Source organism: Antennarius striatus, chromosome 6 (genome assembly GCF_040054535.1).
Source record: "Antennarius striatus isolate MH-2024 chromosome 6, ASM4005453v1, whole genome shotgun sequence".
In the NCBI taxonomy this organism is placed as follows: Eukaryota; Metazoa; Chordata; class Actinopteri; order Lophiiformes; family Antennariidae; genus Antennarius; species Antennarius striatus.
This window is the reverse complement of record NC_090781.1, coordinates 2,101,829-2,127,500: the sequence shown is the minus strand read 5'-3', so window position 1 is coordinate 2,127,500 and position 25,672 is coordinate 2,101,829. Positions and strand designations below refer to the sequence as shown.

The 25,672-nt window shown below is 44.9% G+C and overlaps 2 protein-coding genes across 2 annotated transcripts in view; both read right to left on the bottom strand.

Annotated features, from left to right (window-relative positions):
- The window catches only part of ngef (neuronal guanine nucleotide exchange factor), a 21,517-nt gene extending 19,506 nt beyond the window's left edge, over window positions 1–2,011 (bottom strand). Inside the window, exon 1 of the mRNA XM_068318315.1 lies at window positions 1,586–2,011. Coding sequence (XP_068174416.1) covers window positions 1,586–1,799 — 214 coding nt within the window. The 5' untranslated portion in view covers window positions 1,800–2,011. The remainder of the gene's footprint in view (window positions 1–1,585) is intronic.
- Window positions 2,012–5,249: 3,238 nt separating this feature from the next.
- wsb1 (WD repeat and SOCS box containing 1) lies at window positions 5,250–14,639 on the bottom strand. Its single transcript, XM_068317269.1, has 9 exons — window positions 14,216–14,639; window positions 12,753–12,921; window positions 11,003–11,286; window positions 10,768–10,899; window positions 10,539–10,639; window positions 8,648–8,820; window positions 8,123–8,236; window positions 7,880–7,987; window positions 5,250–7,771 (listed from the first exon to the last, which is right to left on the bottom strand). The coding sequence occupies exons 1-9, from the start codon at window positions 14,253–14,255 to the stop codon at window positions 7,609–7,611; spliced, it is 1,284 nt and encodes a 427-aa protein (XP_068173370.1). The 5' UTR covers window positions 14,256–14,639; the 3' UTR covers window positions 5,250–7,608.
- Between the last annotated feature and the right edge of the window lie 11,033 nt (window positions 14,640–25,672).

Here is a 25,672-nt window from a genome sequence, read left to right as displayed (position 1 = left end):
TCACACAGTTCATGTTGACGTGGGCATAGAACGCTATAGCGACGGATGAGACGTGAACATGTGGCTCCTTGAAGACCATCACAACGAGATCAACGTCCAGGTTTCAACCACAAGCCTGGTGAAACCTGGACGTTTTGATAGGGGGGAAAACGTAAGAAGACCTTCTCAGAAACGTTCTCACCAGCTTCATCAGACACTGAGGTTTTGGAGACATTACGGGTTCTCTTGACTGTTTCTCCAGGAGGAACCATCAGGACATGAAGAACAGCTGATCTTTATCAGTCATGAACTTCATGAGTGGAAACTGGACCTTCAGAGGACACTCAAGGCTCTGGGTCACGACCCATCATCACCCCGACACACCCCAGGTGGTTGCTGGGATGTGAACCAGCAACCACCTTCTCTATATGAGCGCTGACCAATCACAACGAGCAGTTTGGGTTGAGTTCAGGGATGCTGACATGTGGGTGGTTGAGCTGGGAATGGAACCAGACACACTGCAGCCCACTGAGCCCACACTGTGTGTGAGTGTGAACGGTCACATCCCATCTACCCCCTAGGGAAATGTAAAGGTCAAAGGTCATTTCCTGTACAGATCACTGCAGGCCAGCTGTCCTAAAAGAAGGAAATATGTGACATGTGGCCGTTAGTCGGGTGTTGTGGTGTGACGACACACAGAAGCTGCTGTCAGGTGTGTAAAAACACACACCTGTGTGCAGGAACCTGTTCAGAGTGTTCTACACACACGTTTACTTTTACATGTTAGTGTAAACAATATAAAACAATATAGAGAAACAACTCATGTAAAGTCAAGTAAATTAATGAATGGTTAAATTCAGGCAGCATGGTGACACAGTGGGGGCGGGGGGGCGTGATATCGCCCCACAGCAAGAAGGTTCTCAGTTCAATTCCTTCCTGTGCATTGTTTGTGGGTTCCATCCAGGTTCCATCCTTCCATCATGTTCTAGTAGAAGATGATGGAAGGACGGTCAGATCAGCCACACTGAAGCGAAGGAAGGCGAGATTTTCCGTCAGTTATCTTCAGTTCTGTCTCTGGACGTGAACGATGTTCTCTCTGACGTCATTGTTCTGTTTCCAGACTGAAGCTGTGTATTTGTGCGTCACGTTTTCACCTCATCCTTGTACCTGAGCTCAGGTGATCGTTTGATTTAGTGGATATGGCACGTCTGCAGAGGATGATGTTCAGAATAATATGACAATCAACTAACCTAAGTCAACATTTGCTGTTTAGCTTCTAGAAATTGCTGGAGGTGCACCAAGTCCACTCGCCTGTTATTGGATTAGAAGAGAAACTTGTAAATCATGAGGTCTGAGCTGACCTTTGGTAAGTAGAGGTAATTACTCATACTATTGTGCTGCTCAAACAGAACTAGTTCCTCAACTTCTATTCATGCAGAATTCTTCTAAGATTATTGCAACCAAGCCTTTGTTCCTCTTTCAATACCAATGTAGTGGAGCGTCATCAGCGTATTAATGATGGCTTCATAAAGACGTGGGTCCCTGAATGATACCCCCCCCCCACCAGACCTGAGCCCTGACACACAGCAGATAGTGAAGCGCTTGCCTTCATTTTGCTCCGACGCGGCCAGCCTCTTCTTCCTCATTGACCTGTAGAAGCGGGAGTTCCTACGGATGGGCTCTCTGCTGAAGCCGACTTTGGAGTCATCCTCGTCCTCTTCCTCCTCGTGGCTGGGCTGGACAACAGGTGCAGGAGGCTTGGCTGGGGTTTCCTGAGTCTTGTGGCCCCACTTGCCTCTGAACAAGGCAGCCACAGACATAGTAAATGATTCCTGGTTCTTTACAAAATAAAAGAAACGGTAGAAAGGAGGCTTCAGTTTGGCTTCAAACTGGGAGGACGCTTCTCTTTAGCCAGAGTCCAGGAGCAGATCCATGCTGAGAACAGACGTCCAGGGGTCAGGTAATCCGAATAGCAGGTGCAGTCCAGGTGAGGTCACACGTAGAGGATCCTAACTGGTCTTCTGTCAGGACCAACGCCGGCAGCTGAACTGCAGTGGTTGCAGTCGACTGTTGCTCTGCCGCTGGCGTCCCTCCCCCTTTCCCTCCCACTACAACAACCTGTTATGTGCTGACATTCCTCAGGTTAACCTGGCTTTACCAGTCGCTCTGTCTCACCCTCTGTCTCACCCTCTGTCTCACCCTCTGTCTCACTGCCCAAGCAGTTTCTCTGTGGAGGAACCACCCACCGCTAACTCTGTTCACCTGTCTCTGAGAGACTTCTCAGAGCCCTCTAAACCCAACCTGGACTCGTGCTCTTGACCTTTCTTATCCAGATAAAGTTATTAAGGTTAGAATCAAGTACAAACAGAAAAACCCTGCATGTTCCAGATGCCATGATTATTACTGGTGTAGAGGTCTATGAATGTAAGGTGTAGTGTTTCTGTGTTGAGTCAGGCTCCCATAAAGCAGCTTTATCTGCGTCAGCTGATGGGTTTAAAGTTCACCGCCTGTTATTCTCCACTCAGCAACAAGTTTCTCTGCGCCGCCTCGAAACAAGGAGCTGTGATCCTGAACCATGTCCAGAGAAACGGAGCATTGCCTGAACCGTGGGCCGGTAGGAGCTCCCTCTGAGATAGTGTTGTTGATACAGTATTCACTTGTTACTAGCAGTTAATGTGTTCCAGGAACCACACGCGAGTCACAAATTCCGAGATATAGCGACAAACTATTTATCTTATTATTTATGGTAATTTAAACGTTTATGAACCCCCCCCCCATACTGATATTAAACCACCTTCTATCCGTATTACCTTTAAAACACTCTGATAGACTGTTTAAAACACTTCTGTGTCTCACGCAAATCCAAGACTCACGGAACGTAGCGCACTGCTGGATTATGTCAGCCAATAGAATGCTCGTACTGTATCACGTGACTACCTAGTAAAAATCCACGGTGAGGTGAAGTTGCGAGTGTTGCATATCCATCCATTCATTCATCCATCCATCCATGCATACATACATCCAATCATCCATCCATCCTGTACATACAGGAGCTCTTCCTTCTTGCCTCAGGTGTTGTGATGTAGGAGGAGATGGAGACACATGACAGCACTTGTCCACAGACAGAAAGGAACAAGAAGTATCAGGTTAGGATAGAAATACATGGAACTAGAAGCAATAACTATATGGAGGGGTTGCTATGTCACGTGACATCAGTCGGTTTGACGGATGTCCTGATCCATGTTTCTGAGGCGGATTCAGCTCAGCGGAAATTCAGATGCTGAACATTATTGTCTGTAATTCAGACAGATAATAATAGTATTACATCATGACATCATCACTTGAAGTGTGCAGCAGACGTAGCGCTGTGGCACCAACCAAAGACTCCACACGCTGGGGAGGTTCATGTCTGGACCTGCATCCGTCCATCCGTGTGCCAGCGTCACTGCGTCAGCACGCCGGTCCGTGTGCACGTGCTACAGGCATTGTGGGAAAGATCGCTTCTTCGTGTGGAAGGAATAATAGCCCCTGGCACTTCAGGGGGGGTGGGGTGGGTCCCATCAGAACAACTGGGAACAAGTAGCTCCTTTGGACGACAGAACGTGTGCATGCATTCCTGACATTCCCCGGGGGCATTTATGCAGAACATGAACGGTTTTCATGCCCCTGGTGGTCTGGCAAATTCAGGGTTTGTTTCATTTTTGTTCACATGGAATATTCAGGTCCTCATGCTTTCAGAACTACAGCAGAATATTGTCTTGTGGAGGTGAAGACATGTTTGGAACAGACTGTGCTGAGCCGTTGTTCTCTGCAGCGGGGGGGCCTGGCAGAGTCGCTTTGGGGCGTTTCAGTCAGTTGTGTTTTCTCCGGGACTCATAGCGACACATGACTTTGAGTCATTGAGGTAATGAAACAACACACATGGTGAACAGTCGGAGACAAATTCCAGTCGTTCAGAGAGTTGTGGCGGTTGGCAGCCTTTGAGCTTGAGGGGAATCCAGTCACCGGTTCAGGAATGATCATGATTGAGATGTCACACAACACATTTCATTTAGATTGATTTTGTGTTTTAAGTCAGAGAAGAACAACACAGTGCGCCCTCGTTCACACGCAAATAACGAATTCCGCGACAAGCTATCTTATTATTTGCGGTAATTTAAAGGTTTCTGAACCCTCCCCGTACTGATATTAAACCACCTTCCTTCTGTATTACCTTTTCCCACACTCTGACAAACTGCTTGAAACACTTTTCTGTCACATGGAATTGCGCTGCGTTCCGAGACTCATGGAACGTAGCACACTTCTGGATGCTGTAAACCAATAGAATGCTTGAATGGTATCACGTAACCTACTAAAAATCCGCGATGAGGTAAAGTCACGATGCGTGAACACACCGTCACTCACATTACAGGAAATGCTACGTCTCATTTTAAGAACATAACATTTATTTAAGGGGGGGGGGCAGCTTAGACTTGTGTATTCTGGGGTTGAGGTTACAGCTGAGAACTAATCTGAGAACTCATCTTCCATGAATGGCCCCTTTTTTAAAAATGTTTTTCATATATAAGGCGCACTGTCGGTTTTTGAGAAAATTAAAGGCTTTTAACGGAGCTTTATAGTGCGGAAAATACGGTAATAGAACATCACTGACGGCCTAAGTGTGAAATGCACGACCCATCACTGATACACACACACACACACACACACACACACACACATTACAATAGTAATGTAGTTTTTTTTCTCTGCTGTGTTTTATAATTACGATGATATATCATGAAGACGTGACCCTCATGTTTTCTACGGACACATGGTTCATTCCACCCCCCCGGCACGAAGACAAAAAGAAATCCAAATAAATGAAGAAATGAAATGAATGGTGAAACCCTAAAAGGAATTATATAACTCACATAAATATTTTGGTTCTGATATCCGAGTCGTTCTGGTTCTAAATACTTTTAGTGACTCAGCATTCCTTTGAAGGTGAACATTATGAGACGTTGTCGCCCCCTACTGGTGGAACTAGAGAAACACACCAGTCCTTTGAGGTTTGCTGGTCTTGATGGACTCAAGGGTTCACCATGGACTAACTAACAAGATACTGCAGGGAGGGTCTTAGTGTTGGAAGCAGACACACTGGAGAAGTAAGTTCCTTCAATAATCCTTTAATGGGGACGTTCTCATGTTCCCTCTACATATATTTTCATACAGTACATGTAGGCCAAAAACACACGAATCCTGGTGGACGGAGCTGCTGACCTGTCCAGCGCAGTCCAGTCTGTTCTAATAAAGTCAATTTCTTTTTCGTTCCAGTCAGTCTTGCAGCAGCACGGTGACCCAGTGGGTGGCGCTGTCGTCTCACAGCTAGAAGGTTCTGGGTTGGAGTCCTATGTGCAGTTTGTATGTTCTCCCTGTGACTGCATGGGTTCTCTCCGGGTTCTCCCACCTCCAGAAACACACTGGCGACATGTCCGGAGTGTCTCCTCCATTCATTTACAACCTACTAGGCCTCCACGTCTGATTTATACCGCGCTGCAGGTGACGTCTGTGCAATGTCATCACGGCTGCCGCCGCCCAGGAAGCACACACACACAAATCACTGAAGAGTGATCGCAAATAGCGAACATTTTGTCAAAAACCTTTATTGAAACTGAACACACACACAATTAGGAGATAATATACATTCATATATTTGATATATTTCTGCTTCACACTGCATCTCCGAGGCAGGAGCCACGGTTCGTCCTCAGGAGAACCAGAACGTTCCACCGCTCACTGAACCTCAGGAGAACCTTTGGCATCAACAAGCAGAACTTATTGCTCTGCACACATCAGGAACAGAATACTGAAGGAGCGTCCCTTCTTCACATCCTCGTCTTCAGTCGACTACTACCTGCGTGTGTGTGAGTGTGTGTGAGTGTGTGTGAGTGTGTGTGGGGTTGTGGTGAACAATCACAACAGGAAGCTGTCTTGAACAGTTTGATGAAGGCGTTCCTGTGACAAGTTTCTAGCAGACGTTCGGTCGCTTTGGGGTTGTTTCCACTAAACCACACGAGGGCAGTGTTGGCCCACCGGCCGAAACAGTAGGGGGGGGACACACACGTTCATATTTAGACAGGAGAACACAATAAAAAAAAAACACAGAGGAAGTGAAACAAGTGATAAAACACAAACACACACGGACAGCAACAGGCTTCTGGACAAGTTCACACACAGATAGCATTGAACACTGGTTATCCTGCCCCACAGGTGGGGCATTAGTGGGGTAGGATAGGACTCCTATGGTGTTTCTGTTGTGAAGAACCAACGACAATCAAATCCAACCTGCTGACCGTCAGTTACCCACAATCCAACTGGAAAGGCTGAGATACTGACAGACGGCTCTGTAAACCGATGAACTCTTGAACCTGAGGCGACGCGACGACATCACGTCTGTGGCGTCCTCAGCACAACACGGCTGCCGGGAACAACAGCGCCCCCTGCTGGGGAGGTGGCCAACAGATGATGGCTAACCGCTAACGCTCTGGGACAGGAAGTGAGCCGCTGTCCTGCTCAAGAGATAACTCTCCCGAGGACAGGACCACCTGCCCCCCCCGATGGTTGGCGTAACCTTAACATCAGGAGCGTTTTAACAAGGGGGACGCACAGAATCAGAAATATTGATGAAGTCAATACCGTCAAATGATTCTGGTTCTACTTAAAAACCCAATTCCAGTGACTTCCTGGAAACCAATCAAGAACCGAAGGGCTGACAGGGAACCTGAACGTCCCCCAGTCCAACCGGACCCTTTACTCCACCGGACAGAAGCAGCTGGATGTTCCACGTTCTGGTGGACCAACGGAGGACGGCGGCACCTCTTTGGCTTTTATTTAAGTCGCTAGCTCACAAAAATACTGGACCAGCACAGCTACCATCAGGTCAAGCTGGAGGTTAAAGGTCAGTCATGGTTCTGGACCGGTGAACGCTAGCTACTGGTTAACGCTAGCTGCTGGTGCTACACCCTGTGGCGCGTCCACCAGCTGCTCCAGTTCGTCGACTCGCCAACTGAAAACACGTCACATGGAGCAATGCCTGATGATGGATGAGGAGCGGGACGGCGTCGGTTGTGGTTGGTAGGTTCAGGGGAGCAGCACACGGCTGACGCGTCTTCAAGAGACAGTTATTGTGTTTGGGGGAAGCTGAACAAGGTGATGATCTGGGTGGACTTCACAGAACCAGGATGATGATGACGATGATGATGGTGATGATGATGGAGACGATGATGTCGTCCCACGTTGCAGGATGACCCCTGCTCTGGGCTGCAGCTTAACGATCACATACAACAAAATATAAAAGTGTGTAGAAAACGATCCGTTCTAACTGGTGATAATATTGACGATGAATACTTTGAGCCGGGGTGGGGGGGTGGGGAGAGGTTCTATCTTGTCCTGAAGGTGAAGAAGCTGAGGCCACAGCGGGAGGAAATCGAGTGACCTCAGAGGTGCTCTGGAGTCGCACTTGTAAAATAAATATGTAGAGAAGCAGCAATGTTCTGCTGCTGGGAGGGGGGGTGTTAACATCAGAGGAACCTGGAGTCTGATACGCTATTGTCCCTGGAAACGGGTTCTGTTGGGGGCGTCGCCGCTCGGCTAGAACACCTTATAGGTCAGGTAGTCGCGCAGTGGCGTGGGGATGGGCAGGGCCTCCACGCGCTGAGTGGGCATCACCCGACGCAGCGCCATCCGACACATGTGCTGCAGGCTGGCGATGCTGTGAGGACACTCCCAGAAGTAGACGCTCCCATCACGGGTCCTGGAACGCAACCAATCACAGCTCAGAACGCTCTACCGCCACCACAGGAAGAGAACGTCCACGCCCACCTCCACACAGGAAGTGGGCCGCGGCGTGAATGCGTCTTACCCGGCAGCAAGGACACTTCCTTCAGCAGAGAAGGCACAGCAGAGGCCATTAGCGAGGGAGGCAGTGGCCTGGGGGGCTCGTTCCTCGATGCTCCAGAAACGAACCAGCCTGAAGAGAGGAAACCGATTTCCTGTCATTCATTGACTTCCTGTCAGTTCCTTGTCTAAACGGAACACGCGCGAGCACCGGGATCACACGTATGACTGATCCGGAATCAGGGGGTTTTTCCCCGTCGTGTCTTACCGGTCGTCAGTAATGCTGGCGATATGTCGGCCATCAGAGCAGAAGCTCACAGAGCGAACCCAGCGGTCATTTGCCCCTCCAGCAAAAATGGGTGAAGGAGGGGGGAAAAGGTGGCTGCATGGAGACGAGAAAGGGTTAAATTCCTGTTAGTACAACCTGAGATTCTGACTTTAACTACGAGTAAAACAACTCCCCCACTGTCACTCAAACACATGACCAGTGGTCACTGATGCTCTGAGGGACGTAATGGAGCTCATGGCGTGACATCATACTGACTGACAGCTGTTCTGGTACCGATCCTAATCCTGTTCTGGTCCTGGTTATGATCCTACTCTGGTCCTGATCCTGATCCTAATCCTACTCTGGTCCTGATTATGATCCTGATCTGGTCCTGATCCTAACCCTGTTCTTGTCCTGATCCCAATACTAATCCTGATCTTTACTCACTAAGGTTGCTAGCAGGCTACTGTTGGTCGGTGGGTGGCCTGACGCCCACCTCCCCAAATGTGTGTTTGATGCTCCTACCCCAGCTCCAGGAGGATAGTGGCCTTGTGGTGGTCCCACACGATGACCCGGGTGTCGTAGGAGGCGGTGGCCAACATCGCCCCATCTGGTGAGAACTCACACGACACCACATCATTGTGGTGACCCTCCAGCTTCCCGATTAACGTGTACTTATCCATGTTCCATAGGAACACCTGCAACACCAAGACAGGAACGTTAGAATGAATGGAATGACAGTACAGGACTCTGACTATTTGTCTTTTTATATTTAAATATTCTATATAAGAATTTTACTATATGCATTTACACATTAAATTAATTAATAATTAAAATGAAATACAGACGTCTCAAGTTGTATGTCATTAAGCTTTGAAACCTTTAAAGGTTGAACACAGACATGCTACAAGTAGCAAGGCTAACATTTCATTATCTCTATGTTCTACTTAACTACATGATAATGAACATTTGTACATACTCTATGTTTATACAATATTAAACAAATAGTAGAGCAAACTTCCATTACTTTAACATAAAAGTCTAGAGAAAGGAAGAGAAAATAAACAGTAGTAACTTAAGGTAACATAATGTTACTCCACTGGTTTCCCCTTTCACTTTTAGTTCACTGTGTTTACAATAGGCTCGCACCTCCGGCAGAAGCCTACGAAGAGAGACAGATACTGCAAGAGAAAAGAATATTTTATGGCCAAAGGGTTGACACCTCTGGCAAAGAACACAAATGCATACAAGCACACACACATACAGTGTACACACACACTCACACACACAGATAGACAGTAATCATCTGTGGTAACCTTTTGCTTCTAACAGACTGGGTTTCACGTTAACAAAGCTGAATGGAAATAAGGCGTATGCATTGATTTACAGATCGCCCACCGCACCACTGTGTCTTTTAGCGACGCTCTGAGAGCTTTTGGTAACTGACTGGACCAATTGCCGTAATTTTGAAAGTGGAGTGTTTTCCCAGTGTTTCCTATAAGCTTTAGCAAGTTGCTGTGAGGGCTTCTACGCCATGTTGTTCAGCACACGGCATTTCTTATGATTGCTCCACTGTTGCTCTCAACAATAAAAACACTGTATTTCTTAGCAAAAGCCACAGATCATCTGCAGTTTCCTGGGTTATTTAAGAACCTGTTAAAAAAAGTTATTTTCAAAGTGAAATCAAAATAAATAAGAGGAACTACAACAGCAGAGATAGACAAACACGGAGCAGCACCTACGTACAGGTCGACCCTGCGGGTCGGGGGCCATACTGCTCTAGCCCGGCCTGTGGGCATCCCTGGTTTACACCGGCTGCTCAAAATGTCAGCGCAGCGCCCGTTCAAAACCAATCACACACTGAGCTCTGCCACCACCTGTGACAGGAAGAGCAAGACACACACTGTAGGGACACACACAGCCCAACCAAGGTGCTACCATAATCACCACAAATGATCTACAGCTGCAAATCTGTGCTTCATGTGAACCACTTGGCTTTAGAGGTCCTGCATGTCTCATTAAAACATTATGAAAAGGAAAGTTGAATGTGTGAACCTAACAAGAAACACTAAGATTTGTTTGCTCATGTGAGTATAGTTGTGTTATCCCCAATTCAACATCTACTTTTCAGTGTTATCTGAGGTACTGATTCTGTATACAGTTAGTTATATCAGAGTAAGGAAACAAAAAGCTCTGCTGGCAAACGTCAGAACACCAAAAGCCTTTTTCCACTGCAAACAAAAGACAAACAAATTTGGAGCACGTAGCTCAGCCTGACATGTAGCACCTTGTAGTAAGGTGGAAATGGAAAGTAGAGTAGTTTCATTTTGAAGGTTGATTGAACTCATCACCAGATAGTGAACATTGATCAGCTAATAAACCAGAACTGTAAGGAGGGAGGAACTGGTTTACTTACTGCTTTCCCAGCACCGACTGAGCACAGGATGGACGAATCAGGAGAGAAGGCGCTGCAGTGGACCCAGTGCTGATGCCCCCGCAAGACCGTCACCATGTTACCTACAAGACACAAGGAAGCTCCTTAGCTCAAGCAAAGCCATACCGCTGTGCATGATGGGCAACAGCCCACTGCCGTCGGGAAGGAGACTGCAGCGTCTCGAACAATGGAGAAACCTTTATGTACACACCATCATCTTTGAGGTCCCACACTCTGAGGGTCTTATCTCTGGATGCAGAGACGAGCATGAGGCTTCCATCAGGGGCAAAGGTCAGATCTCTCACTATATCAGTGTGATCCATCAGATTCAGCAGCAGCTGGCCTGCAACAAACCAACGGCTTGACTTAACATGTAACACGAAACATTTATCACTGTTATTTATAACATACGACTGATCTACAAACAGCAGCTGATCTGTCCTCACCGCTGTAAACATCCCAGATCTTGATGCGACCGTTGTTGAGGCCGGTTGCCAGGAGCAGCTGGTCCTGACCGAACTTGAACCGGTGCCACTCGATATTCACGCAGCGGCTCTGCTTCTCCGGCACGGAGGAGCCGAAGGCCAAACCCCAGACGATGTCGCCGCAGTCGATGGTGTGTTCACGGGGCTCGCCGGCGGTGGGGATCACAAGGCCTCCGCTGCTGTTCTGGCGGGAAACGTGCCGGGGGCTCAAGGCGTTGGTGACCTCTCCACCGTGGCCCAGGGAGCTGAAGCAGGAGAACACAGAAAAGACGGGTTTAAATCCTCATGACATCAGTGACTGATCCCTTACAAACATGACTCAAAGTGACAGGTACAATACATCAATAAATTTAATCTCAAATCATTTGGAGGATATTTTTCCCTCTTTTATATGATTGCTGACTTAATTTCATAAACTCTTACATTTTTACACATTTCCATTATCCCTCACTATTTAAACAACCACTCTTCAATCTGTTCGGAGCAGCAAAACATCTGTAGTCTACATTCAGCTCTGTGCCAAGATTGTCTGAAGTCAGAGGACACGCAACAGCAAAGCGGTCAGGTTTCAGTTCACATCCCCACACAGCCAGAAAGCGACTCAACGTGTCAGTGACGGAAAGACAAAAGGTTGTGTTGACTTGTTTCTACATAAACCTTGAAAAGGTTAGTGTGGTGCGTTTGCAATCTGTAATCATTCTCTTTGAATTCTGAAATAGACATTTGCCAGAAACATCTGTCTGTCTGTATTCCAACAGTGAAAGTTAATATTTCTGTACAAAAAGTCTCACTGAGATAAAGAAAAAACTACTTTGAAGACATTAGATGCTAAAATATAATAATATAATAGAATCTCATTATGGACAATTTTGTACCTTAAACAAGAAGTATCATATTTAGAAGGATAAAAAAGAATGAATCCATTTTTCTTCTCTTAATGCCTCATTTGTTTCTGTTGACTCATGAGATTAAATGGTCCTTGAAAAGTACTGACAAAAAGTACGAGTGTACAGAGCACAGTGTCTTCTACCACATGTGTGACGATGTTTCTGCCGTTTGATCAGATTTGAGGTCCACTCTGATGACAGCATGTTCGTTTTTGGCGTGAACAAACTGCTCTACAGACAGGAATTCTTGTGTTACACATATTTCAATGACAGATGTGCTGATAGGGCCAGGAATGGAAGGCTGCTCAAGAGATTGCAGCCGCTGCTTCTTGCTGCCAGATCTCAAATGTAAGCAGAGATTCCCACACACACAAGTATGCAGAAGTTAATATAAAGCATTTATAAAAGCATGTCACAGGCCAAATTCCTGCTTTTTAGTCAAGTGTAACACTACAAAGATAAAAGCATGTGAGAATCTCCATTTTTAGTTTAATGATTTCCAGTAAACCAAAACCACGGCTGTGTGGGTGTAGCAGTGGCCTCGCTCCGCTTCATCTGTGACAGGCTAGTTGTGGAGCACATTTCATAATACAACAGCAGTGGGTAGCATGATGACATTTTCACAATTTTATAAATGCAATATCTCATATATACAAGCCACAAATTAGAACAATCAGAATATATTATCACAACTGTTTTCAACTGTCACCCAAGATACCTTGAGTGTGACCCACAAATTGTCAATTATTTTACTGTGATATTCAACATTGTGACTGTCTTCTTTCATTTGACACCAATTTATATATGTTTTTATATATACGTACAAGTTCTTTAGGCATTGTGCCCAGGGAATGAGCCTGACAATGCGATGCCCCTGTGACCAGGCGAAGTAGGAACCGTTGGGTGCAAAGGCGACGGTCCAAGCCTCACGTCCAGACTTCTGATCGAAGGGGGCGACGGGCACCAGGAGCTCACCGATGAACTTAGCCTTTCCTAGAAATGAACAACAACACTTATTAACATTTACAACCCGGCTGCCTGCCAAAGCAGTTCCTCTCATCCGACAGTAACCTCTAGACTCAGACGTACGAGGGGGCTCGCCACAAACACAGACATTTGGTTGGCTCGCGGTGCAACATAATAAAAGCAGTGGAGGGGAATTTAAGGTATTGCGTATTACACACTAATTATACTATCACACACACTTGAATCTGTTACATGGTACACAAAATTGCTGTTCAGACACTGTATATATCTGACATAGTTAATTTTCTATTTGTTTTCTTATCTTTATTTATCCGACGGGCTAACTGGGAACTTCAGAGGGGTATTTCGTACCGTCTCATGTGAAAACGTGTGTCAACATGACAAATAAAGATTCTGATTCACTACTGAAATACACACAAGCTTTTCAGCAATTGTATTGATCGATTTTTTTGATTAACAGGCTACCTATAAAAACAGATAGCTATGATAATTTTTAAAAATGTATTTATACTTTTTTACCTAATACTGGGATTGCCAACAAATAGCAAAAATGTAAAAAAATAAGATTTTTTTTTTTTTACATTTTATTATTATCAAAGCAACAGCTAAGATTAAAAAAACATTATTAAAAAATAAGATCAAATATTTAAAGTTTCTCCAAAACACCAATTTACTTAATTTGGAGTGAATTTATAATTTCTACAATCCCACGCTCAAACTCATCAGACCCGATGTTACTAACTTTTTAGTTTTTATATGAACACTAGAACTCGTGAGCACCACGTGACGGGGGTTGATGTCTAAATCCAGGTTGTGAATCACACCGTAGAGTGGGGAGGGGTCTCAATCGGGGGCCAACCAATCAGATGCATTTCAAGCTAAGCGACTAGTTACCAGCGGGTTAACAGCTGGTCTGAGTTAGTAATGAACCCCCCCCCCCAAAAAAAACAAAAACAAACGGAAAAAAACAACAACAACAAGTCAGGCTCAGTTAAGTCGGGTTTGTCGATGACTCAGCTAATGCTAACCTCCAGGGTAAGCTAGCAGTGATCCGCGGACCGCTAGCAGTGACCGGGTGTAGCTGATGCAACACCGTGTGGTGGTGAAAACCCTCTTTATCTCGCCATAAAGCCTGGCTCTAGTTTAGTATTTTGTTTTATAACGGCTGTAACAACACCAGTCCTGCTAACAACGCTCCGGTTGATGCTAACCCGCTACATCGGAGCCGAACAGGACCCGCACTCGAACCCCGCCTAGCGCAGCGGTCGGACGGCCCCAGCCCACACACGTTCCTACTCACCTATATCATTTTCGTTTACAGAGTCTGGGAAGCTTGCCATCTAAATGAGGGCACAGACCGAAGCACAGACCAAGTACGGACTGTAAGACACAGACGGCAAAGAACGACCGGAGGAGCTAGACTCTGGTGCGGAGTCACACGGCCGCGTCTCCGCTCGGGGATGTCCACACAGGTCGGCTGGATCCCTCCGCCCGGGCTGGAAAACAGAAGCGGTCGTCCGTCCACCTCCGCTGACGGCGTTCGTCCTTCGTTCCGTGACAAAGTGCGTGTTTTACGTGTTGAATCGTTACTTGTGCTGCCGTCTGTGGTCAGGACGCGTTTCCGGCGGTACCGTAGATGTTGTGGACGTGCTGCGGCTCTCGAGAGCTCAGAGACGACAATGGCTCCTGTACGAACGACGCCGACCTACTTCCATCTGCGGAGGCTTGGCCGGAAAACGTCAGGGCGCGGGCGGAGGGGCTACGTAACTACGTCAGCACAGTTGCCATGGTAACTGACCGCCCGCCCCCTTCCCCGATGCCCCCCCCCCCCTGTCGTGACAGACGCGCTGTTGTGCTGCTGCTTTTATTTTATTCCCGTGCACATCTCAAATCCAAGTTTTTAAAGATTAAAGATTAGATTAGAGATTAAATCCACTTTATTCATCACACAAATGGGGAAAGGATCTTTTATCTTTCCCACTCCAGTTTTTGTACAGACATCACAAAAGAAATGTTCACAAAACCACAAAACAGGCATGAAAAAAATTTGAGAATAAAATATTATCAAAGAACCCGGAGCGACATGGAATGTTAGTTGGTTAATGTTAATTTGTAGTATTGGATTCCTTTCTTTTCAGCTAGGTGGGTCAGACCAGTGATTCTGTCAGTGGTTGAGCAAAGAGCGCCCCCTAGAGGCCCCACAAAAATCTGGGTTGCCCCTGTTGGATGTGCGGCCGGCAATGCAGCTGCCCTCCCGCCACTTGGTGGCAGTAATGCAGAAGAAGACGGCCCCCAGTCTGGAGCACAAGTTCTAGAGAAGGTTGTTGTAGAAGAAGAAGAAACGTACTGTTTATTAACCCACTATAAAGAGATGCAAAACAATTTACTCCATGTGGAGAAAATCTGATTGGACAGCCAGAAGCCTACCTAACTACAGTACACCTACACCTACCTACCTACCAGCCAATCAACCAACAAACTAACCAAGAAATAACTAACTAAATAACTAACTAACTAGTTAAAATAAGTAGCTAGCTAACTGACATCCATACATCCGTCCGTCCGTCCATCCGTCCATCCGTCCGTCCGTCTGTGTGTATATACAGTAAATGTGAAATAGTTTTCATGAGCACAGTTTTCTGTATTTGCCATGTCTTCCTTGAATTGTGTCCACACCAGCCAGCCTGAGGACATTTTTATTCTAAATGTATTAATACACACATTCCTGCATCTCTCACACTCTTCCTCTCCTCCAACAACCGGTCAGAAGGGGAACATTCACCTCCAGGCTCAGATCTGCTTTAGGTGTCTGATGGTCAACTGTACTCAAGTTCTCGGTCAGGGGGATTGTTGGGAATCTATACACTAAAAGCTGCAGCCCCTTTTTTTTTAACATGTTATTTCTACAGACTTTACACCTTCATCACATTTACAACATCAACAAGTTACAATAAGTTGTCAACCAATTCATCCATTAAATTTAACATTACATTTATTTAGGCCCATTGTTGTTTTAAACCGTCTATTTAGTCCCAACAGACGTGTGTGTCTGCATACGTCTTCATCAGTTCCTTGAGTGAACTTCTGTCAATATAATCACAATATCTTAAATTTACTGACTGTTATTCCAAATATTGTCTGTCGTCTCAGATGTGACCCTGAGCATGTTGACAGTAACAGCAAGATTGTTAGTATTATAGATTATTAAAACAGGAAGTTGACCTAGCCAGTGTTCTTGCAGACTCTGTACACAATGTAATGATTATAACAATCAATACCCATCTGAAAAGTGAACCAACATTTCCATCCATTCTGTAACCTTGCAATGTCAATTCTTCATATGCTTTTTTAGAGGCAGTCAGGGTTTCTAGACTCCTAAGTTCCTAGTCTAAATTGTTCCAAAGTTTGACACCAGTAAAAGAAAAAGAAAATGTTTTTAACAACTTGGTCATCTCTGAAAACACTTGACTCAGCGTCTGACTCTAATTGTCTAAATGAGGTTTGTGGTGGAAAAACATCAAACTTATAATACAGAGCTCTCCAAACATGTTAATACGATACGCCTGGTGTTATCATCATCGTCTGCGTGTATGTTTGGTGTATAACAGAATGTCCATTCCCCTGTAACACACCTTGTCTTTGCCTATAGGAAGGTTGTCCTGAGCTTGTAGACTCTCTGCATCTGGTGTCTCGCACTCCTCCATCCTATCAACATGTCGATGGAACGATATGATGAGGAAATATAGATAACAGCCCTGCAGCAATCAATCAATGTCCCGGCAGCAGAGACAATCAATTGATTTGTTGTTTCCACACAGTGAACAGAAGATTAACAAAGTCATTGTGTGACACATAGAATTAACTGGATATTAACTGAATCGGTTGAATATACTGTAAAAAAACAAAACAATTTGTAAGTCAAAATATTGTCATCATAAGTCGTGCTGCTAAAAAGTTTCCCTTAATCTTTCCAGCAGTTTTTGTCTTGTTCTTGAGTTTAGTTGTTTTTGTCATTTTTTAGTTTGATATAGTTTGTAATATTTGAAAGAAATTTGTCTAGACTCCAGATGGTATCAATCGATCAATCAATCAATCAATCAATCAATCAATCAATCAATCAATCAATCAATCAATCAATCAATCAATCAATCAATCAATCAATCAATCAATCAATCAATCCGCTTTTATTTATAAAGTACTTAATCACATCAGCAGACTTTTCAAAGCGCTTTAACAGACAGTAAACCCAACAGAGCCCCCCAGAGCAAACATAAGAGACAGCAGCGGGGAAAAACTCCCTCATTGAGGAAGAAACTCTGGGCAGGACCCAGACTCTGGAGGGCAGACCTAAACTCTGGTAGGCGGGGACAGACTTTGGAAGGCGGTCAGCTGCCTTGATCAATTGGGTGGAAAAGGGGCAGGGCTAGGGAGGGAGAAGGACAGAGAGAGTGGCAGATAGTCTCTGTCCTGAGTTAAGCTGAAGTGCTGACGTGACTTTCAGGCTGTGTTCACTGACTCCTGGGCTCTTGTCTTCTATGCTTTTCCCCACCTGTAGAGCAGAAGCACATAGACAGCAGCAGTATCTCACAAGCATGTGAAGATTCAATGTTGTGTGAGCACAAACATTCTAAAACACGATGACACGGGAGTCTGAGTGCACAACATCATCCATGCTTGCCGTTCAAATGACCGCCAGATTAGTTGTAGTTTATTAAACTGTGTTGCAAAGGTCAGCAGGGGTCATCCCACTGTCCATTCACTGACCGGTTAAACGGCGTGAACGTCGTGTGTTTCCTTCCCGCTGCATGTTGTGAGCACTCAGGCAGACTAGAATGTGTTGAGTCAGCTGCCCTGCAAGCCCCTGTCCCTCCCCAGCCAGCTATTTATACACACCCAAACCAGTCCATGCACATGCCGACACACACACACACACACACACACACACACACACACACACACACACACACACACACACACACACACACACACACACACACACACACACACACACACACACACACACACACTGCAAGCAGACACAGCCAGTCTGCTGTGGACTCTCTGAGGAGGACACTGGCAGGTGGGTGAGGACAGGAGACACTCCGGCTGACCGCCAGCCTGCCTGGGAGCAGCTGGACTTCCACAACCCACAGGTCAGAGCCAGAACCAGAACGCTGGGCACTTACAAAATCACATCGTATTCCTCTGTAGCTGATAGGAATAGAAGAACCGGCTGGAGAAGATCATTCTGCTGATCCTCCATGGATTAAAACATGGAATGTACCTTTAATCCTGATTCGGTTGAGCTGTTCAGGACAGTCTCTGGTCTCTGCCGTTAAACCCGGTTTGAAGTTTTAGTTTGTTCACACTAATAATTCAGTGTGATTAATTTGTTGTTTTTGCTGTAGTGTGTGTGTGTGTGTGTGTGTGTGTGTGTGTGTGTGTGTGTGTGTGTGTGTGTGTGTGTGTGTGTGTGTGTGTGAGTCTGTGTTGGCTTCTGAGTGGAATCCTGATTTATCGAGAGCAGATAAAGATCTGCCCTGAAGGCATCCTGCTAGCTCACAGTTGGAGCTCATAGCACAGCGTAGTCTTCGTCCCAGTCTTCATCCCAGTACGAGTCCAGCTCAGGCCTCATCTTCCCTCTGAGTAAATAAACCCAGAGGGTGATCAGGGAACATACCAGGAGTTTACTCCGTTCCACTGTAAGTAAATGGAACATGGTTCGCTCCTGGTTGGAAGCGGTCTTCCTGCTCGGTGTGGTGCGTTTCAATGTGATACACGTGTTAAACCTTATAGTCCTACCTGCTGACTCGAGGCACTCCAGAGGGGGCCATAGAGCCATGTTGTGTTTCCACTCGTCTCAGATTGCATGTTTTTGCCACTCTTCACCCGTCAAACAGTTTTTAGACACATAAAGATATCTGTACACTGGAGACATTATAACCTCCTGTTTCCGAGTCAAAGCATCAACATTTGACCCATTGCCATGGCTACACCTTTAATGTTGCGCAGACGTATTTGATAGCTTTTTATTGTTGAAGTTAATTTTGTTTAAACCTCAGGCAAAAATTGCTTTGGTTGGAAATTGAAACAAATCCTTAATTTAAAATCAGAACATGGGCTTGTGTTTGGCTCCAAGACCATTATTTTAATTTATTGATTTTCATTTGTATGCTGGAGCCTATCCCATCTGGCTATGGACAAGAGGTGGGGTACACAAAGACGAGACACCAGGTCATTGTAGGGCCACAGGACAAACACACACCAAATCACCTCAGCTTCATGGTTCTGAGGATCGGAGGAAGAAGGAGAACCCAGAGAGAACCCACAAGGACTCAGGACAAAACATACACACTTTGGACAGTAAAACCCCAAGACCAAGAAAATAACAGTATTATACCAATATACTGTATACAGTACTATACTATTATACTGTTGTTATTATTTATATACTGTATATAGGAATAAACATTCAGGAAAATATGAAGCCTTGACAGAATGGTTTTGTTCTTATGTGGGGTCAGTATGGTGTAGTATTGTGTGAGGTCTTCAGTGAACATAATTAAGTGGGAACAGGTGTGAATGGTTCAGGTTAGCTTGATGGGTATTAATGATAAGGAAGGAAAAAATCATCATGATGCACAGTTGACCTGGAGCTTGACCTTATACTTATGTATAATGTGGGGTAGCTACGTAGTATGAAAGCTAGCATAAACATGCTCAACGTCGAGGATTTCATTATTACCATGAACTCAAAGGTCAGTCAGTCAGTCAGTCAGTCAGTCAGTCAGTCAGTCAGTCAGTCAGTCAGTCAGTCAGTCAGTCAGTCAGTCAGTCAGTCAGTCAGTCAGTCAGTCAGTCAGTCAGTCAGTCAGTCAGTCAGTCAGTCAGTCTTTAGTGTCTTGTACACAACAGTCACACATGCAGTAATGACATTCTGATGTCATGGTCTCTTTAATATAATTGAAAGTAAAAAGACTTCATGGAAGTATTTATGGAACAAACACAAAATTAGAATGAAACAAATAAAATAAAAATAAACCATGAACAAGTTAGCGTCATTGTTTGTACAAGTTGTTCAGTGTGTGCTATTCAGGGTCCTTGTTGCCCCCTGAGGTGGCCCCTCGGTGTAACCCTGGGTGCCATCAGCCAGACGGGTTCAGGCAGAAGAGTTTGTGTCGGTCTTCAGTGATCGTGATGGCCTTCCTACCCCTCTGGGTGTAGAGGCCCCCTAAGGAGACCAGCATCAAACCATGACAGCCAGCTGCTGCCATGACAACCAGCGGGTACCAGGTAGTGATGCAGCCAGTCAGGTTCCTTTCTATGGTGCACCTGCAGAAGCTGCAGACCATCCTGGAGTCCTTGTTGAGTTTTCAAACGAAGGGAAGCCGTGGTTTGTCAGGTTTGTCATGAAGTCAGGTCCTCACTGATGTGGCCCCCGAAGAACCTGAAGGGGGGGTGGGCTCCTCCCTGTCTCTTCCTGTAATCAGCAGTCAGCTCTTTGGTTTTGCTGACATTCAGAAGGAGGTTATCGTCCAGGACAAGATGCCAGAGCTGTGACCTCACCTCCCTCTGTGGGCCAGGTCATCAGGCCCATGATGGTTGTGTCATCAGCAAATGTAATGATTGAGTGGCCACTTGTGTGAACAGGGACTACCCCCAGTGCCCTCTGGGGGGTTCTGTGTGGAGTCAAGGTCAACCATGTGCCAAAGGACAGCATTGGTACATATCCCTCTGGTCCAGGTGGGACAGGGTAGTGTGGAGGTTGACGGAGATCAAACCCTAGAGGAAGACAACACAACTGTTCCGAACCCAAAAGACTCTCAGGACACTCTGTGTCCTCAGGATACCGTCAATGAAACAGGCTGGACCAAAGCAGGCCCAGCAGAACGGGAGCTGTTAAGAGGTGAGACAAGTGGTTGTCAACAACTTTGTGTACTTGACAGCTAGTGTGTCCTCCCTAGTTAGCATGAGTCATTGTGTGAACTGTGGCCCACTTTGCGTTGGTGAGTCACCCTGCAGGTATGTGTCATCACGGACCGGACACATTGGTAAGAGATGAAACAGCTAGCTCCTTTGTGTCTGTGTAGCTTCTGTTTGTCCATGCGCATCAATAGGTTTCTACGAATCAAATCAATGATGAGGAAGATTACTGTGAATAAGAGCAGCTATCCAGTCGCATCCTCTCTCCTTTTTGTTAGGTTTTGCATGTGCATTCCCGTCATTTATTGAGGAGCTGAGCCATTATTCTGAACTGGGACAGACATCTCCACCATGTTTGAAGGACCTTGTGACCATTCAGGTGTGAAGAGACAAAGATGAAGTTGAAGGGGAGCTGGCAGCTGGAGGCTTCTAGAAAAAAGATTCCTCCTTTTTAAAGTGCACTGCAGCTCTGAAATAGTGTGTCAAATAATTATTTACACTACCGTTCAAATGTTTGGGGTCACCATGTTTTTTCCATGAAAAGTCACACTTGTTTTTACCGCCATGAGTAGATAATATAGTCAAGATATTGATAAGGTTCGAAATAATGATTTGCATTGGAAATAATAATTTTTTTCCTTCAAACTTTGCTTTCATCAAAGAATCCTCCATTTGCAGTAATTACAGCATTGCAGACCTTTGGCGTTTTAACTGTCAATTTGTTGAGGGAAATTTCATCACATGCTTCTAGAAGCCGCTCCCACAAGTTGGATTGGTTGGATAGACACTTCTTGACTACCATATGATCAAGCTGCTCCCACAACAGCTCAATGGGGTTTAGATCTGATGACCTGCTGGCCCCTCCATTACAGACAGAACACCAGCTGCCTGCTTCTTTTCTCAATAGTCCTTTCACACTTTGGAGCACCAAACCAACCACAAACCATCATGTTACCCCACCAGCACCAAACCAACCACAAACCATCACATTATCCCAACCAGCATCAAACCAACCCCAGACCATCACATTACTCTTTCAGCATCTTGTCAGTTGCTTTGCGTCCCACCAATGTTCTTCTGTGGGATCCAAACACTTCATGCTTGGATTCATCCATCCATAACACCTTTTTCCAATATTCCTTCCAATGTCTGTGTTCTTATGCACATATTTATCTTTTTATTTTATTGTTCAGTCTCAGACATGGTTTTTTATTTGCCACTCTGTCCTGAAGAGCAGCATCCTGAAGTCACCTCCTCACTGTTGATGTTGGCACTAGCTTTTTGAAGCTCCAGATGAGATGTCCATTTCTCAAACTATAGACTCTAATCTTATCTTATATTCTTGCTCAGTTGTGCAGCAAGGCCTTCCACTTCTCTTCCTACTCTGGTTAGCGCCTCTTAGTGCTGCCTTCTGATGGGAGTAGGACACACCACTGTTGTAAATCTTCAGTTTCTTGGCAATATGTCACACAGAATAGCCTTCATTTCTAAGAACAATACAAGTTTCACATCAAAGTTCTCTTTTTCTGGTCATTTTGAGTGTTTAATCAATCCCTAGATACTCAACATGCTCAAAGGAAGGTCACTTTAGAAGAAGAAGTACACTTTATTAATATTTTAATAAAATTACATAGTCACTCAGGTATTTTTACATGTTCTTTGTGTTAGTTTATGACAATTAGTGTATACACAGGCCCCGTGAAACACAGCACACAGGGGGGCCAGTAAGCATGCAGTTAGCGTTAGTACACACATCAAACAACACACACAGGGAGGCAGAATGACGGGCAGCGGCTTCAGGAACGCGCCCCAATTGAGCAGCTTGTAAGGGGGACGGCGCCTCGCTCAACGGCGCCTCGCTCAACGGCGCCTCGCTCAACGGCGCCTCGCTCAACGGCGCCTCGCTCAAGGGTGCCTCGCTCAAGGGCGCCTCGGCGAATCCCACTCCCGCCAGGAGAGCGGGATTCGATCCGCCAATGGTTGGGGCGATCTGTCTACAGCACATCTGCTCTACCGCTGCGCCACTGCCGCCCCTGCCGTCTAGTTCTGTAATGCACCATATACTACTGTGAAACACAGTATATTACTGTAATACATTGTATATTACTGTAAAGCACAATATACCACTGCAATACACAGTATACTACTGTAAAAAACCATATATTACTGTAATAAACTGTATACTACTGTAATGCAATGAATATTAATGTAATTCACCGTATACTACCGTAATACACCGTATACTTTTGTAAATTAGCGTATATTAAAGTCATAACCTGTATATTAATGTTATACTTCATATATTACTGAAATATACTGTATATTAATGTAATACTCTGTATAGTACAGTAACATACCATATACTATCGTAATACACATTATATTACTGCTATACTCCGTATATTATTGTTATACACCGTATACTACTGTAATACACTGTATACTACCGTAATACCATATACTACTGTAATATAATGTATATTACTGTAACACTTTGTGTACTACAGTAACACACCGTGTATTACTGTAATACATGGTATACTACTGCAATTCAGCGTATATTAATGTTATACGCCATATACTACTGTAATACACAATATACTACTGTTATACACCGTACATTACTGTAATGCACCATATATTACAGTAATTCAGCATAAATTACTGAAATACACCGAATACTACTGTAATACATTGCATATTACTGTAATACATCGTATACTACTGTAATACACCATATACTATGGTAACGCACAATTACTATTATATGCCGTATATTACTGTAATACAGTAATCCCTTGTTTTTCGCGGGGGTTATGTTCCAAAAAGAACCCGTGGTAGGCAAAATCCGTGAAGTAGAAACCTTTATTTTTTTTTACAATGATTATACAATTAAATACTCTATGTACATTGAAAAGAAAGAACAAACCATTTTAAAAGCTCAAACATTTTCTTCACAAATAAAAGTACTTTAGAAACATTTTTTCAACAAATAACTTCTGTACTGTACTGTCAAATAATAATTTTAATCATCAATGTGAACAGAAGGCTTTAAATTGCGGAGATTAGCACTGCCCACCGCGACCCGAGTAATTGGATTATACGGAAGAAAATTTAAATGATTATGAAAAAAATACAAAGTACAGTCGGACAAATAGTGACTCAGGTGTATTTCACTGCTCCTCAGACTGAGTCGCTGCATCCTGACTCCACTCTGCAGTGCTTTCTTCTTTTGAAGCCCTCGGTGCAGGTGTGTTTGTTCAGGAGAAGAACATAGTGATAGGCAGTTGTTGTCGCTCTTTTTTTTTCTTTGCAAAAAGATTCTTATACACCGACATGCCACCATCGATTATGTTGGAGAACTGTAACGTACACCTGTAATGTTTTTTTTCCTGCAGTCATTAATCCACAGAGCTAATGCAGACTCCATCTTTATTATGGTCTTGTTGCGGACAGTTGCAACCCTTTTTGCATCCTTATTAAAACTTATTGCTGCTGTCGTCCTTATGTTTTTTCTTCCTTCTTTATGGAAAGAATGGAAGATTCATTAATTCCGTAATGCCGACCTACAGCCGCATAACTTTTACCTTCCCTTAGTGTGTCCAGAAGTTTAACTTTATCTGGGATAGGTAGCATCTTCCGCTGCCTTTTGGGTCCTGCCTCAGGTGCTTTTGTCGATCCAGAGCGTTTTGTCGACATTATGGGTTTTAGAGAAACTCGAAATTGCAAGAGAATTTGCATGTACGTAATGCAAATTTGGCAAGCTGTTTTACGTACATGTGTACATATTAAACTGCAACGTTATTGACGCACAGGTAGAGAAGAACCGGAGTGACTTTTTAGCCAATCAGAATGCAGAACACAATGCACGATGCAAATCCGTGAAGTAGCGAAACCGTGAAAAGTAAACCGCGTTATAGCAAGGGATCACTGTACACCGTATAATGCTGTTATTATATTCTGTATATTATAGTAATAGACTGTATATTACTGTAATACTCCATGTACTACAGCAATATCCCATACATCATATATTACTGTAAGATACTGTACACTACTGTAATACTACATCATATACTACCAAAATACACGGTATATTACTGTTATACTCATATATTTTTGTAATAATATTACTGTAATACATCGTATACTACTGTAATACACTGAATGTTACTGTTGTACTCGTATATTACTGTAATAACTGTATACTACTGTAACACAACGTATACTACTGTAATACATAGTATACTATCATAAAACACAGTACACTGATCCCTCATTCCTTGCGGTTAATGCGTTCCAGGACCATCCATCCATCCATCCATCTTCCACCGCTTATCCGTAGTCGGGTCGCGGGGGCAACAGCTTCAACAAGGAGCCCCAAACTTCCCTTTTCCCCCAACATCCACCAGCTCTGACTGGGGGATCTCAAAGCGTTCCCAGGCCAGTGTTGAGATATAATCCCTCCACCTGGTCCTGGGTCTGCCCCGAGGTCTCTTCCCAGCTGGACGTACCAGAAACACCTCCCTAGGGAGGTGTCCCGGAGGCATCCGCACCAGATGCCCCAACCACCTCAGCTGACTCCTTTCCACGTGAAGGAGCAGCAGCTCTACTCTGAGCCCCTCGTGAACAGCAGTGTTTCTACCTTATCTCTAAGGGAGACACCAGCTATCTGCCTGAGAAAGACCATTTCCACCACTTGTATCCGCGATCTCGTTCTTTCAGTCATGACCCATCGCTCATGACCATAGGTGAGGGTAGGAACGAAGATTGAACGGTAGATGGAGAGCTTTGCCTCTCGGCTTAGCTCCCTCTCTGTGACAACAGTGTGGTA

Excerpts from the sequence above, each read along its gene's own strand:
- wsb1 (XM_068317269.1), bottom strand. The coding sequence starts at position 14,255 with ATGGCAAGCTTCCCAGACTCTGTAAACGAAAATGATATAG. Across the intron at positions 10,900-11,002 it reads GATCTGGGATGTTTACAGCG|GCCAGCTGCTGCTGAATCTG; the intron begins GTGAGGACAGAT and ends GGTTTGTTGCAG. Across the intron at positions 8,237-8,647 it reads ACTATCCTCCTGGAGCTGGG|CCACCTTTTCCCCCCTCCTT; the intron begins GTAGGAGCATCA and ends GTCTCCATGCAG.